This window comes from Leptodactylus fuscus, chromosome 3, assembly GCF_031893055.1.
Source record: "Leptodactylus fuscus isolate aLepFus1 chromosome 3, aLepFus1.hap2, whole genome shotgun sequence".
In the NCBI taxonomy this organism is placed as follows: domain Eukaryota; kingdom Metazoa; phylum Chordata; class Amphibia; order Anura; family Leptodactylidae; genus Leptodactylus; species Leptodactylus fuscus.
In genome coordinates this window covers 121879558-121894802 of record NC_134267.1, presented here as the reverse complement: position 1 = coordinate 121894802, position 15245 = coordinate 121879558, and the positions used below count along the sequence as shown (strand labels likewise).

The 15245-nt window shown below is 40.3% G+C and overlaps 1 protein-coding gene across 4 annotated transcripts in view; it reads right to left on the bottom strand.

The window, feature by feature from the left end:
• The window catches only part of SNX14 (sorting nexin 14), a 58827-nt gene extending 44248 nt beyond the window's left edge, over positions 1-14579 (bottom strand). For 2 of the 4 annotated variants that reach the window (XM_075268238.1, XM_075268240.1), the window contains exons 1-11: positions 14405-14579; positions 11920-12040; positions 9591-9667; positions 9055-9133; positions 6842-6885; positions 5695-5782; positions 4337-4421; positions 2293-2449; positions 1731-1806; positions 1309-1353; positions 1140-1220 (exon numbers count right to left, since the gene is read on the bottom strand). In XM_075268238.1, coding sequence (XP_075124339.1) covers positions 1140-1220; positions 1309-1353; positions 1731-1806; positions 2293-2449; positions 4337-4421; positions 5695-5782; positions 6842-6885; positions 9055-9133; positions 9591-9667; positions 11920-12040; positions 14405-14541 — 990 coding nt within the window. In that variant the 5' untranslated portion in view covers positions 14542-14579. The remainder of the gene's footprint in view (positions 1-1139; positions 1221-1308; positions 1354-1730; positions 1807-2292; positions 2450-4336; positions 4422-5694; positions 5783-6841; positions 6886-9054; positions 9134-9590; positions 9668-11919; positions 12041-14404) is intronic. The other 2 variants (XM_075268239.1, XM_075268241.1) reach the window with 1 other exon arrangement.
• Positions 14580-15245: the final 666 nt, after the last annotated feature.

The following is a 15245-nucleotide window of genomic DNA, read 5'->3' as shown; positions in this document are numbered from 1 at the left end:
TATTATAAAAACTCATGAAGACTGATAATCTACAGACAACACACTAGATAACTTGCAGAAGGGCTTGCTATGTGTTGTCTCTATTTGTTAAAAAATACAACTAACTTTACTTTGTTACTGACAAGCCTGAAGTCCTACATTTGATAAAAGGTTTGTGAATTTTCTCCACAGACCCTGTTGCCGCATGCCACTGTGCCTTGGACTGAGCAACATCATTGCCCTGAGAGAAGGGCTATGTAAGCCAAAAAGCTAGTCCAGAGTTTCACCTGTAATGGGAGGAAGCATGTGATTCCAGATTAACCCCACCAGTGCCTAAGTTACTGCAAGGGTAGAGAGGGGCCCAGAACCCTTGGATTAGAGTGAGGGTCTCATCTCAGGGGGCTACTCCCCGGTTCTGGGTACCAATGAGGAGATGGTAACTCTATTGTTTAGCCCAGGGCACAATACTGCAGAAGACTGTGTACTTGGAGGGACATTAAATGGCAAGCAGCGGGAAGATGGGACCACTGGAAATAGGGCCTAGCAAAGGAGGGGATCCAGGAAGTGAAGAATATTCACTTGTTCTATGTCTTCGCGTGCTCGCAGGGTCGCCCCTTTAGTAAACTTGCACTTAAAGTGGGATTACCGGCACTCCAACTACGGGTGCAGACCATTAGGCGGTGAGGAGAGACACAGGTCTGTGCAGGGATACCCTAGCTGTTTGACTCTTAGCACCTAAAGGGGGTACAACTAATATGGCAGTACACACTGAGGACCCCCTGTAATCTAAAAGAGAAAATACATACATAACACTAAACTAAAAAGCAGAAGGTCTGCAAGCAGGACATGTCTGCCTCCTATGGACACTAGGCTAAAACTGATTCACTTCCTGTCTGTGGAGAGGATATAGCCCATTTGGGTAGACCCAAAACTTTCTTATTTCCTAGTGTCAGCCTCCTAGTGGCTGGGCCTATACCCTTGGTACTGTGTTCCCGAATGATAAACAAGAAAATGAGTCACTTTTGCAACAGAATATTGACATGGTATTGTTTGCAAACAAACAAAAAAACTCTATTTTATACATTGTCATTCACTTCTAAAAGCAGATTACAACTCTGCTTCACATATGTTATTTAAGTCATTCTAGGCATGGAAAATACCGAAGGATTCTTGTTTCTAGACTCTGCAAATTTTTGAAGGAATGGTACCAAACTGGAGGTTGGCTCTGTTGCTTGTTCAGGCTAAAATAAAATTAAATTGAGATATATTAGTAAAATAAACCAAAAAGACTTAGAGGATTAAATATTTTGACAAAATATAAATACTTACAGGACTATCATCAATGAAAATGAGCAATAATCGATTAACATTATCCTATAAAATAAAAAAAAATAAAAAACTATATTCACATTCTTTAAAAGTATGCAAGCACATAAGATGCATCACACATTACATTGAACAAGAATAGAGATGAGCGAGTACTCATAGTAGTAATAGCGCGCACCCAAAAGAATGAATGGAAGCAGCCGGCACGCAGACTATGGCTATGTCCAGTCATTCCTATGGGTGCATGCTATTCGAAACTGGAGTTTCGAATAGTACTCGCTCATCTCTAAACAAGAACATATTATGCTGTACTAAGGTGAAATGATGACCCCTACAATTTGACCAACCAAAATTGACTCACATTTGCTATAGTCTGGGGAACTTGACCAGTATTTTACCATAGACACACTTTCACAGAAACTTACTGGATCAGCCAAGAAGTCCATTGAGGGAAGAAACACAGAGCCAGAAAGAATCTCTCTAAGAAGCAATGTCAGGGGCCTGAAAAGATCAACACCAACATAAAAACGTGTTTTGAGCAATAAACACTTTTTTGGGGAAAATTTTAGGACAAAAAGTTTCTTGTTATTATACGGTTAATAAAGAAGTTTGAATTTTCTATGGCATACTGATATAAAGGCAGAGGAGAGGGCCAATACAGCTCTCACTATGGCATACTACCTAATCCATGCGTTGCATGCAAATTAATGGGCAGCGTGTATTTCTACCAACAACAGATAGGAAAAAGTTATACACAGCAGCAACATAAACTGGGCAGAAAGCCTGAACCTCTGTTCAGTGGGGTAACTGTTCTTAAAGAAGGGGTTGCCTTCACAAAACTACCTTTTAATGATACATGTACTGACAAATACACTTTATGTTCATTAGTTGTGATAATGGATCGAATGACAGAAAGGAGAATGCTGAAATTTAAGAGTAAACTTTAAAAAAAAAAACAAAAAAAAAAAAACTAAATGTGAAAGTCACCTGCTATCTGTTGCTTTTGGAGGTAGAATAAACGGAAGTAGAAGCTCAGTAAGTTTTCGAAGGTAGCAAAGTTCATCTCTGCGACTTCTCAATGCAACATGAAGATCAGGTCCATATTCCTCAAGTGCAGCTTGTTGTAGATACTCAGAGTTTTTCACTAAGTGTAAAAAAGTAAAAAAAAAAAAAAACGTAAAAATGTTTTCAATCAATATAGTTTCCAAGCCATTACGTATTATACTCTTTTCATTATGCACAATAGCAATGCTAAGCACAGAATGTTGACCATTGTCCTCTAACACTGCAGTCGTCAAGGACCCACCATAATATATATTACCACTAAAAAGGACAATAGACTATAACGGAGTCTGCTGGGTTCTGCAGGACTTTTCTCTACCTATTTTAAGCGGAATGGGGGACGAAGTCCCCAAACAGTCACAAAACGCTATTGTGACCACAGCCTTCGGCGGCACAATTTTGAGGTTATGGCAAAAGCAAGGTAGAAAACATTAAGTGGTGAATAAGATCATTCTTATTTATTTAAAAAAATAAATAATTTGACAGTATCTTTGTTCACATTTTTGTGTACATAGTTACAGAGTTAGTATAGATGAAGAAAGACAAATGTCCGCTAAGTTTAACCAATGGATGCTTATGCATTTCCATAAGCATCTATGAATCCTTTTTGAAGCAGTCAGCTGTAGCTGTTGTAACCAGATCCTGGGGTAGACGCCTTGCCTGGTCTTCCTGGTATCACTTCAGCTCTCCGATCTCCAATATATAACACAATGACAGTTTGCTCATTGAGCAGGGTAGTTTGGGTCTTAACCCTTTTCTTGCCAAGGATGTAGCTCTACATCCTCCCGGGGTGTCACTTGCCTAGCCGAGGACGTAGCCGTTACGTCCTTACTTCTAATGCCCATATCTCTGGACTCGTTTGGACTATGAAGATAATTTTAGATTAATTTTAAAATGAGAATCTAATCTTTAAAATGACATCAAGTTCTTCATGTTAACCCTTACTGTGCCAAAGCAATTCACTGTTGAAAACACTATTGGGGATTGAGATCTCATTGAAGATTTCAATTCCCGACAGCGTTTTTAAAAGCAATTCGCTAAAAATCTATCCAAGTGGCATTGAGACAATGCTGCAGGTATCTACTTTAAGAAAATATATAGGTATGGGGGGGTTGGATGCTTTTTTAATGTTGCAATTTAGCTTTGATTTATCCATCTCAAAACTGTGAAAATTGCTCTGGCTACTGGAGGTGCAAAATTTCCAGAGACCCTTGGCAGTGAAAGGGTTAATGCTCAAGACCCATTTTTCAAATATGACATCTTTTACTTTATGGGAGAATAGTTTCATAATGCATTTAGAAACTTTACTCCTCAAATTATTCAGAACAGTGAATCGGAACTTTGTTAACCCTTTAGGTGTTCAACAGGAATTAATTCAAAATAGAGGTGAAGTTTCCAAATGTTATTTTTTTTATGCACATTTTTATTTTCTACCCAGTTTTTTTCTCCAGTTATATGTACTTTTTTCATAATTTTTCTCTCTTCTACCAGGGAATAAAGTAGCCCATCTTGTTAAAATTTTTTCCTGAATACTGCAATGACCCATTTGTGGTGAAGAACTGCTGTTTGGGCACAGAGGCGAGCTCAGAAGTGAAAGAGTGTTATTTGTCTTTTGGAGATCTGATTTAACTGGAGTGGTTTATAGGTACCATCTCTGTGCAATCCTAAGACTTTCACCTGGAAAGCTGGCCCCTCAGAAAGTCTCAACACTGGTGCAGAGCGTTGCACATCTGTCAATTCGTGCCTATAGATTCTGAAGTGTATATAAAATGTCTTAAGTTATTAAAGAGAACCCTCAGTACCTCCACCTCTTTGCATCCTTCAAAAGGCTCCACTCCACTGATTCTGAGAGTTGGTTGACAGGGTTGGATACAGAGCCCAATTAGTCAAAATCTTGTTATGGGGCCTTGTCGTTCTTAGTTACCCCACTGAGTAGCACAAACTTTGAACAAACAATACTCAATTGTACCTTTTTGTCTGGCTTTTGAAATTATTTCAATATGTTTCATTGCAGCTTTCAATAATTTTCTTGTTATAACTGATGGGATATCCACCTATAAATGAGACAACATAATTCATATGATCTACACTCTTATGGTGCCCTTAAACTTTCAAAGCTTTTCCATATACTCCCAGATACACGTGTATGCTCAGCTCAGCCCAGAGCATGAATGTGTTAGGGATGATTAGATATGGGGAAATAAGCTGCTGCCAGATACAGCTGGTGGTGGTTTACCGCCCTTTAAGGCAGCCGTGTGAATAACCGCATTTGTCCTCCTTTCCCCCAATGTGTATGGGCATGTTAACAGTAAAGTCTAGTTGCACAATTATTTTTTTCTTTATCAAAGTGACAATAGTATTCATTTCCATAGCAGCGTGTTACTATTGTAATGTTTTATGTATCTGTAACACAACAGAGAAGACATAACAGAAAAGCTCCCATAAAAAAATAAATCACTTATTTAATACTATTAAAAGCACAACAAAAATAACAAATACCCATATAGTAAAAAGAATCCAAATGCAGTTTGAGATCATTGCACTAAACATATGGTATAACCAAGTCAATCCATGGCGAAACCCCAACAACTATAGTATATTATTCTAAACTACAAAAGCCTGCCACCAAGCCTCACATATAAAATAATACAAGCAATGTATAATGTCAAGTTCTTACTCCATAGTATTTTGAAGTCATTGGGCCTATGAAGGTAAGGATTTTGCATTGTATGCTACTTGTTATTTTGTATCAGACTGCATTTGGGGTAGATCAGTGGTTAGCACTGTTACCTTGCAGCAATGGTGTCTGATGTTTGAATCCAGCTAAGTATGGAGTGTTGTATGCTCTCCCTGTGTTTGCACTTGTTTCCTCTGGGTACTCTGGTATCCTCCAACACTACAAATACATATTGATACGAAATTTACTGTAGATTGCAAACCATACTTGGGGCAGCTGCCAAAGTGCTGTGGAATATGTTGGTGCTGTATAATAAATAATAATGTGTTTACATCCTGGTTTGCTGTAGCTTATACCATAGATTGTACAAAGCTTTTACTATTGTGACCTCTAACTGTATTGGGATTCATTATAATCTACTAATATATATTTATACACACACACGTTCTGTACTTTTAATAGCATGAAATAAAAGTGATATTTTTAAGGGAGTATTTTGGCTTTGTCTTCTTTGCAGGATTTATATTCATTTATGGAGTTAACCTTATTGTGATTTATTCATCATTTTGTATTGGGACTTATAGTGGTTTAAAAATTGTAATACAACCTCATGAGAAACAAAACAAAACAAAAAATAGTCATGTGATCACCTTCTGTATCCTTCGCACAAGAACAGACGCAAAGAACCTCAACGTCAACCTCAGTTCATCCACAGAAGATTCATCTTCAGTTATGTCACTGTCAGAATGAAAAAAATTCAGTAAAACTGCAATAAAATCCTCCATATGGGACAGAAAGATATTATAAGGGAGTGGCACAGAACAAACCCCATCCCTGTGCACCAACATGGACTGTTACAGTGCACATGGAGTGTTACAGTACACAAGTGCTTCAACAGAGGAGGAGCCATTCTTGGACAGGAAGGAATGTAAGTATTGATGTGGCTGGGGGGGGGGGAGGGGGGACGCAGAGAGTTGACATTTCATTTCGGAAGTGGTGAAACAGAACGTCACCGGATTATCAGAAAGTGCCTCTGGGGCAGTCACATAATCGCCCAAGGAATATGGTAATTATACATTTTTTTTTCTAATGCAAGTAAATTAGAAGTTAAGTGGGAGGGGGGTGTTTAGTTTAGGGCTTAGGATGCCTTCACACGGAGTTACGCTCCGTGCTTTTTGTCCATTTTACACGTGTAAAAATACACGTGTAAAATGTAGTTAGCCATCGTGTTCAATGGCTTTTTTTGTAACGCGCGCAAGCCATTGAACTCAATGGCTTACTACAATTTATATGTGTATTTTTACACGTGTAAAAAGGACAAAATGTACGGAGCGTAACTCCGTGTGAAGGCACCCTTAATTTGTATTTTATCCCGGGCAACACCTTTGATGTAAACATCTGTGATTACCGATAGGGATGCTTTAGAAGTGATGTTTTGCATAAATAGAGAAGAGCGAACACTGTTCGGAACAGCCGTTCCGAACAGCACGCTCACAGCACGCTCCCATAGAAATTAATGGAAGCAGCCGGCACACGGGGGGTTAAGCGGCCGGCCGCCGGCAAAGTCTGCGTCACAGGTGCTTCCATTCATTTCTATGGGAGCGTGCTGTTCGGATCGGCAGATCCGAACAGTGTTCGCTCATCTCTAATAAATATCAATGTATGTTCTAGTTCACACTGAGATAACAAAATCAGGTATCATTTATATGAAATAAACAAGGCAAAGAAAAAAAAAAAAACTACAAGCGAGGCACAAATATATCAATTATAGATTATAGATTGTGTAACTTTACATACCGATACCAAGGGTAAACAAAGTTTTCCAGCACAAGTTCAAACACCTATAAAGAAAAGAATGATGTACAAACAGTCACGACCACATCTAACTTGCATTTATGGAAACATATACCGTATTTTTCGGACTATAAGACGCACTTTTTTTCCCCCACATTTGGGGGGAAAAGAAGGGTGCGTCTTATAGGCCGAATGTGGCGCCTGGCATCCGCTGTAATAGAGAGGCGGAAGCCGGCAAGTGATAGACGCCATTACAGGTGCTGGGGCCTGCGACATCGCTGCGCTCCTCTGCCCTGCATGAAGCCAGCAGCGGGAGGAGTGATGCTATTCCGCTCCTCCGTCCCCCTGCCGCTGGCTTCATGCAGGGCAGGGCAGCGATGTCTCAGGCCCCGGCGTCTATCCCTCCCTGGCATCCGCCTCTCTAGTACAGCGGATGTCGGGTCAGTATCGTTGGCCCCTTCTCCCCCGGGGCCGGTCCCCACCGGCCCCGTACCTGTAAAGTTGCAGGCCAGCTCCTGCGCGGCGATATCGCAGGAGCCGACCTTTTCGGGTGACAGCCGGGAGCCTAAAGAGGCTCCCAGGCCTGTCACTGCTATATATTAGTATTGCGGCTGGGTCTATGACCAGCCGTAATACTAATACACAGAATGTCCCATAGACGGCAATACAGTTGTATTGCCGTCTATGGGACTTGCAATCAAGTGACCGCAGGTTCAAGCCCCGGGGGGAGAATAAAACAGTAAAAAAAAAAAAGCTTTAAAAATATATAATAAAAATATGAAATAAATAAAAGTTCTAAATCACCTCCTGTCCCTAGAATATATATATAAAAGTAGAAAATCATATATCATAAACCACCGGGTTTTTTTTCAATACAAGGTGATCTAAGCAATAGATATTCCCCAAAATGGTATAACTAAAAAGTACTTCTGGACCCGCAAAAAAAAACACTCTATGCATCCCCGTACAGCTGCAGGGTCACCTGTCAATGTGGCCTTGCAGCTGTTGCAAAACTACAACTCCCATACATTAAATATTTTACCAGTTTTTGCTTCAAAATTTTTTTTCCCTATTTTCCTCCTCTAAAACCGTCTTATAGTCCAGTGCGTCTTATAGTCCGAATGTCATGAATACATTTTGTAACATACTTTATTAATGAATTTTGGCTGCTTTCTTAGTGTCATATAAATGATGAGAATCTTCTCTTTCATATGACACAAGAAACAATTCTCTACATTTCTTAATGCCCGAGATTTAACAGTTTGACATTACCCTCCCCTACCCTCCCTACACATAAGTCGTAGTCTGTACACAGTTAGAAGCCAGGTACAGCTCTCAAAAGAGTGGCAAGGGAAAGAATAAAGAGATGCAGGATTTCACAGAAAGGAGCAAAAATGTGTTAATAAAGTGTGTTGAAAAATGTATTAATGACACAAATACTGACAGAAAATGAAAAGTTGTTTGAAAGTTTAGTGACGCTTTAAATACTCTTACCATGCCCTGCCCCATAACCTTTATACTAGGGCATTTTTGTTTATTTATATGGAATTATGTAATCTGATCATGAAGTTTGCACCCAAACCCATAAAGGGTTATTACATAGTACTGCTCTGAATTTCTGCTTGACTATGGATTCTTAGGGATACACTGCAGAGTTCCCAATTTCACAGGTAGTTAGCATCTTTCCATTGCAAAGGCTGAAGTCCACAGACCTGCAGCAATAATTGATATGCTTTGTATTTAAAGCCACAGTGCAAAACACTCTCTATCCTTTGCACGTGTATGGTAGTTTACAGTATGCTAACTACCCGAGACTCGGCCCTGTGGAACCAGAGGAAGAAAGCCAAGTCTTACTTTCTTGCCACTCAGTTTCCATGTGCGATTAACCTCATCAATGGGGATAATTAATCATCGCGTTTTCCACAGAAACCGTGGCAAGATCGAGCAGAATGCTTCTTTTACAGCGCATCCATCAGTGCTTCCCATTGAAAACAATGGTAGGCATATTAAGCCTGGTTTTTTTCTCCAAAATGTGTCATAACATAGCCTTAATATTCTCTAAATTTGGGGTTTCTATCCCGAACTGTGCATTTTTTGGGCGGAAACCCAGTGGACTCCATTATAGTCTAGTCTATGGGGTCCACAGGTTTCTGCAGGTAACCGAACGCAGGTGTGAACCTAGTGGACAATGAAACATACACAGAAAATGTTATTACCTCAGACAGAGATGCATCAACTTTAGAGGGCACTTCTAAATCCAGCCATGGTTGATAGTTTTCCAGCTGCAGTGTTGGTCTGAAATAATTCCAATGATTATTTGTATAAAAATGTTATAAAGGTTGGTTTAGCTTAATTGTATATTACTGTTAAAGGGGATTTGTCCAGGCCTCTAGAGAATTTCCATACTGATGAACTATCCTTAAGATAAGCTATCATTATGTGATTGGTGGGTCCGACATCCAGACCCTGCACCATTCACCTGCCTCTGTGAGCTGGAAGATATACACAGGATGGTGGGAGAAGGCAGAGTTCCCTGTACAGCAGTAACATAAGGGTACTCAGGCTCTGCTCCCTTCAGTACAGCAGGCAGTGCCTTCTGCTTTTGGCACTGTATAGCTTCTGGCACCAGGATGAAGCTAAAACAGCTGATCAGTGCAGGGTGTGGGTGTTGGACCCCATCATTCAGCTGCTCATGGTCTTAAGTCATCAGTATAAAGATTACCCGGGGTCCTGGAAACCCCCTAAAACTTACCTATGTCTCTTGCACTTCACTTTCCCACACACTGCACAACTATGACCTTGTGGGAAAAGCTCTTGTAGTTCTGTCTGCTAAAGAAAAGAAACAGACATGTTCTTTTATATGAATTAAAGAACTGCTAGTATAAAAACTGCAATGAAGAAAACGGCCTGTAATAACATTGAAAAGAGGCCAAAAATTAAAAAGACATTAGCACACGGGATAATCCTTGTCTGTTTGTCCTATGAGACTGTTCAGGAGCAGCTCTATCAGTCACAGCAGAGCTTAACATAGCATAGCATATGCAGACATATCAATACATTTACCTGGTGTACACCAAAGAATGGCTTTTTGCCAAACTTTTTTCTTGCTAGATGTAAAAGTATATGTATATGTCATAGGCCAGTAAATAACCTAGCCGAATGTCTCTAACTGAAGGGTGAAGCCTTCGAGCACCCCCCATGTCATACCTTTCATCACGCCCCTCCACTGCTTGTGCGCAGTCTGTCCTCCTCCTTCCCGCACAGATCATGCTCTTGTAGTTCAAATCTCAGGCATATGCAGCGCCGCTCCATTCAGAGCGTTACTGCACATGTTCAAGCACCATTTTGGTATAGTTCGCTGGAGAACTGAGTATACTGCTTAGCATGCTCAGTTCTCCAGCGAACTACACCAAAATGGCTGTTGGACATGCGCAGAGCGGTACTGTGCATGTCCGATGGCCACTTCTGCACATCCATGGCTTTTTTTGGTGAAGAACTGAGCAGCATGCTCATTTCTCCAGCGAACTACACCAAAATGGTGCTCAGACATGCACAGTACCGCTCTGAACGGATGCCCAAGATTTGAACTGCAAGAGCGCAATCTGGGCAGGGAAGAGGTGGTCAAACAGAGTATAAGCAGTGGAGGGGCATAATGACAGCTATGTTGTGTGTGTGGGGGGGGGGTGCTTGGAGGCCAGAGAGAACGGCCAGGTGCTCTGTGGGGTTCATCAGCATAAACGATTATAGCGTTTTATAATGAAATGGTTGGGTCACTTGAAAATGTAAAGGCAGCAGTAGAATAGCCTTCTTAAAGGCTGTTCAGGCATGTGTTTAGTTAAAAATGCATTTTCCCAAACAAGAGACTACCTTTAACCATCTGTTATTTTTTTACATTACTCTCTATGGCTAACAGACGGTCATCCATTATACCATCTTTTTTTTGTAATCTGTGTCCGATTTGCAATACGTTTTTCCCTTTTCATCATTCTTTGCACATGCTCAGCATGAAGAAAGGAAAAAAAATGGATTTGCCAAAAACATAAATATAAAATGGACTATGGTATGTGCTGTATAACTATTTAAGTCCGTTTTTTGACCAAATTTTTTTTAAATTTATTTATATAAGAATTGGCAGCGGACAGATACCAGGCACAAGTGTAAACCTAGCCTTAAAGGGGTTGGTCACTTTCAGACAAATATTGAGAAACAAATGTTAATGTTTGTACAATAAAAGTATATACAATTTTCCAATATACTTTCTGTATCAATTCCTTACAGTTTTCTAGATTTCGGCTTTCTGTCATTCATTCTGTTACTTCTAGGAGATAAAACTCTGACCATGGTCATGTGATTTACGGTCCATGGTCATGCGATTTACGGTCCATGGTCATGCGATTTACGGTCCATGGTCATGTGATGAGTACACAGGTGCCGCTCGTTATAGTCACAGCACAATAATCAGACATCTGCCTGGTAATCAGCTGTGCACCTGTGTGCTCATCACATGACCATGGACCGTAAATCACATGACCATGGTCAGAGTTTTATCTCCTAGAAGTAACGGAATGAATGACAGCAAGCAGAGATCTAGAAAACTGTGAGGAATTGATACAGAAAGTATATTGGAAAATTGGACTTTTTTTTTTTTTTTTTTTTATACAAACCATAAAATTTGTCTCTCAATATTGGTCTGAAATTGATACATTAATTGATACATTAAATGGATCACGGAAATAAATTAAATGGATCATTTAAGAAAAATGGACACATTAACATCAGTAAGTGTTTGTTATGATAGCCATCTGTTTGTATTGGTTTTATTATAATGGACATCCAGTGGTAATGTGAACGTCCACTAACAAGTAGAAAATGTCCAAGACAGACAACCACTTTGTTGACCACACACAGGCAGGTGAGATACATCTCAAAAATCACTTAAAAATGTCCCAACATATCAGAAGATCTGTTTGTGTAATAATATAAGCACTATAGACTGAGTTTTACCATAGCAGACTGTGCTGTCAGAGCTTTACTTTTAATACAACCTCAAAAGTTCAATGGAATATAATTAAGTAGCATACCTTGGGCTTATGTTTGATATTAAAAAGAATATTAGGAAGGAGAGATTCAGGTTCCAGAGTGCAATATAATGTCACAACTCCAGCAAGGAAAGACCAGAAGATCATAAGAATATGGAGGTATCTGCAAAAAAATAAGGATGTGATTAAACTAATATAATAAAAATACGCTATAACAAGACAAAAATACACAACCTGTTTAAGTTTTTAATCAAACGGGCAGTGAAAAAATTAAAAAAAAAATTAATTCTCACCTTTCCACTGTGCTCCGGTGCCTCCCAGCCCGGTCTTCTCAGTCCTGTGTTGACGTGGCAGGAGTCCCAGGCACACGTGACCACTGACACCATCAGTGGCCTCAGTGAAGGGCATGCATTGTCACTACCTGTGACATCAAGGGTCTCTTCCTGAGGCCACTGATTGTTCTCATCGATCACATGACTGTTGAGGCCAATCAGCGGCTTCAGCTGAACTCAGGAAGAGACCTGAGAAAGGCCGCTGGAGCAGAATGCACCAGCACAGTGGAGTATTGGGGACAGGGGAGTATGATTGTTTTTTTTCACCTCCCTCAGATATCTAGGCGTTCAAAAAAAAAAGCATGGACAACCTTCATAAAGAGGTGTTTGGGGGAAATACAAAAATGGAACATAATAAGAGAAAAATAATTCCATCTAAAGCAAAACAATTTTCATGTATGATTACTCCATTTATGCCTAAAGCTGATCATACACGTCAGATTATCATTGGCCAAAGTATCTGATTTCGGCCAATGTTTCACATGGTGCGTTAGTTCACGGCAGACCTCAGTTATGCTGGATGTTTTCAGCCAGCTGTCAGCCAAATATATTCATTTTTGAAGTAATCAGCTGAATTTTACTGATTTTCCGCCTACTCGTGCAGACTCACTGTGCATTGTTCATTTCTTTTATCCCACCAACACATGAACAGCCACATACCAGCAGTACGAAATCTGATGTGGATGGCTGGCCTAAGAAACTGACAAAAATCAGTGCAATCTAATAGAGGCCAGATCAAAATTAATCCAAGAGAACATTGGATACAACTTGATCAATTTACAAATTTCTTCTCTTAAAAGGACATTCCCATTAACATTTCTAAATTTGTAGATAATTAAAATGTAAACATTTTTACATATATAAGTAATTAAACATTTTGCACAGTTTTAAAGATTTTCTCTAAATATCTTGGGGTCACAGTCTGTTGTCTTGATCGGTTGCCAATGGATACGACCATAAATGCAGGAACTTTCTAAGGTCAGAAAGTCAGCCATGATTTCCTTATTGTGGCCGAGTTATCTTCTCATACATGTAGTGTCCCTGCCTGGTAAACCATCTACAATAAAAAAAAAAAAAAATCATGGTTGAGTTCCAGACGAGTCCCAGACCATAGAAAGTTTCTGCATTTGTGGTCATATCCATTGGCAACCGATCAAGAAAAGAGACTGTCACCACTAAGATGATTAGAGAAAATCTTTTAAAGTCTCCGGATTTTATAATTACTTGTATTTGCAAAAATGTTTAACTTTTAATTATCTACACATATAGATATGATTATGTTCATTGGAATACACCTTTGACATATAACACTAGTGCCGATATAATATATTTTATACTAATATATATATGTGTGTATATATATATATACACACACACACACATTTTAAAACAAGTTAGTAGAGGTTGTCAGGCTCTGTTCAAACTGGGATGCTCAAATAAGAAAACTCTTTTTCTGGTCACTAGTATTGTATCCAGAGTTTACAAAGTATGAAAGTGTCCATTGTGTTTCTGTTGTTCTTTTGTTTTGTTTTTTTACATTAGAGTGAATGGGACGAGGGAATGGCTTTGTCTGTTTCGCTCACATTGCAGTTAATGTCTGTTGCTATTATCCTACAAAAGCAACAGATATTTATAATGGTAATGTGAATGTCCGGTGAATTGAGAAGGAGCATTGCTGTTTCTAGCAGCTATAGGCAATAAGACTAGATGATCTTGGACCCTCACTGATCATCTCCTTATTGTCTATTCTGTAGATAGGTCATTAGTATAAAAACACTTTGTGGGGGCCAGACAACCCCTTTAAAAGTCACATGTTCTTCTTTGCATCATTCTCTCTAATCACATGACTGTCGTGGCCAGAGATTGCTTACAGAGGTCATGTGACTTGAAACAGGTAAACACTGATGGCCATGTAATCCTGTGTCACTGGAGGTCGCCCAGTACAGTACTCAGCTGTCACCATCACGCCACATGACCACCAAACCTACGTTCTAGTAATGGCAGAAGTTCCATTGGTCAGATCGCCATCCATAACACCTGCACAGTGTCCTGGAGGACAGCTTAGACATGATTACTGGCTGTGCTCTATAGCCTGCCTGTATCATACAGCATCCTATACACAGCAATGCAGGACGCTAATATGGTAGTACAGGTGAGACTGTGGCAGCAGACCCTAATCCTGCGCTCCACGTTACCTGAGGAGCAGGACGGTGGACAACGAGAGGACGATTAGGATGAAGCACAGCACCGGATACTGGCGACAGATGTCCCGCAGAGCGCCAGTCCGCAGCCGCTGCCTCACATACAGCCACATCTTCCAGGCCGCGGACATGACGGCGACTCTCGGCTCCCGTCTTCTTCTTCCTGGAATGTGACAACCTACGTCAGCTCTCGAGGCCCCGCCCCTCCGACCAGCTCTATAGCCGGAGCTGGCTGTGTAGGGAGCAGCCATGGAGGATGACGGATGTCCAGGAAGGAGCTCCCACTTCTGTTTGCAAAATGAAAATGCACGAGGGGCTGCCGTTTTAGATTGTACAGTGCAATGTCACTTTATTAAGGACGGATTTTCCCATTATAAGCTGATGTCCCACATTGTGGAAACGCAACTTTTTTTGTTGCAGATTTTGTAGCGGGGGTTTGAGTCAAAGCCAAGAACGGCTACAAAGGGAATGAGAAATATACAGGAAACTCTTTATGTTCACACAGAGTTTTTTGCAGGCGGATTTTGACGCAAAATCCACCTGCAAAAATGACTCCTATTGACTTAAATGGGAGCTGCTCATTTTTTTTCCGTTCACTAGTGGCGGAAAAAAGAAGCAACACGCCTTATCTTGCCGTGGATTCTGCGGCTCGAGACCCGCTCCTGTTTAGGCCCATTCAGTCGGACCTAATCAGGAGTGGAATGCCGCGACTGAATGCCGATGCACTGCATTGACATCTAGTCACAGATTTTTACACAACGGAAACCATTTTCCGCCGTTGAACATACCCTTATGTTAAAAACGCAACAAAATCTGCAACAAGAAAAGCTGCGTT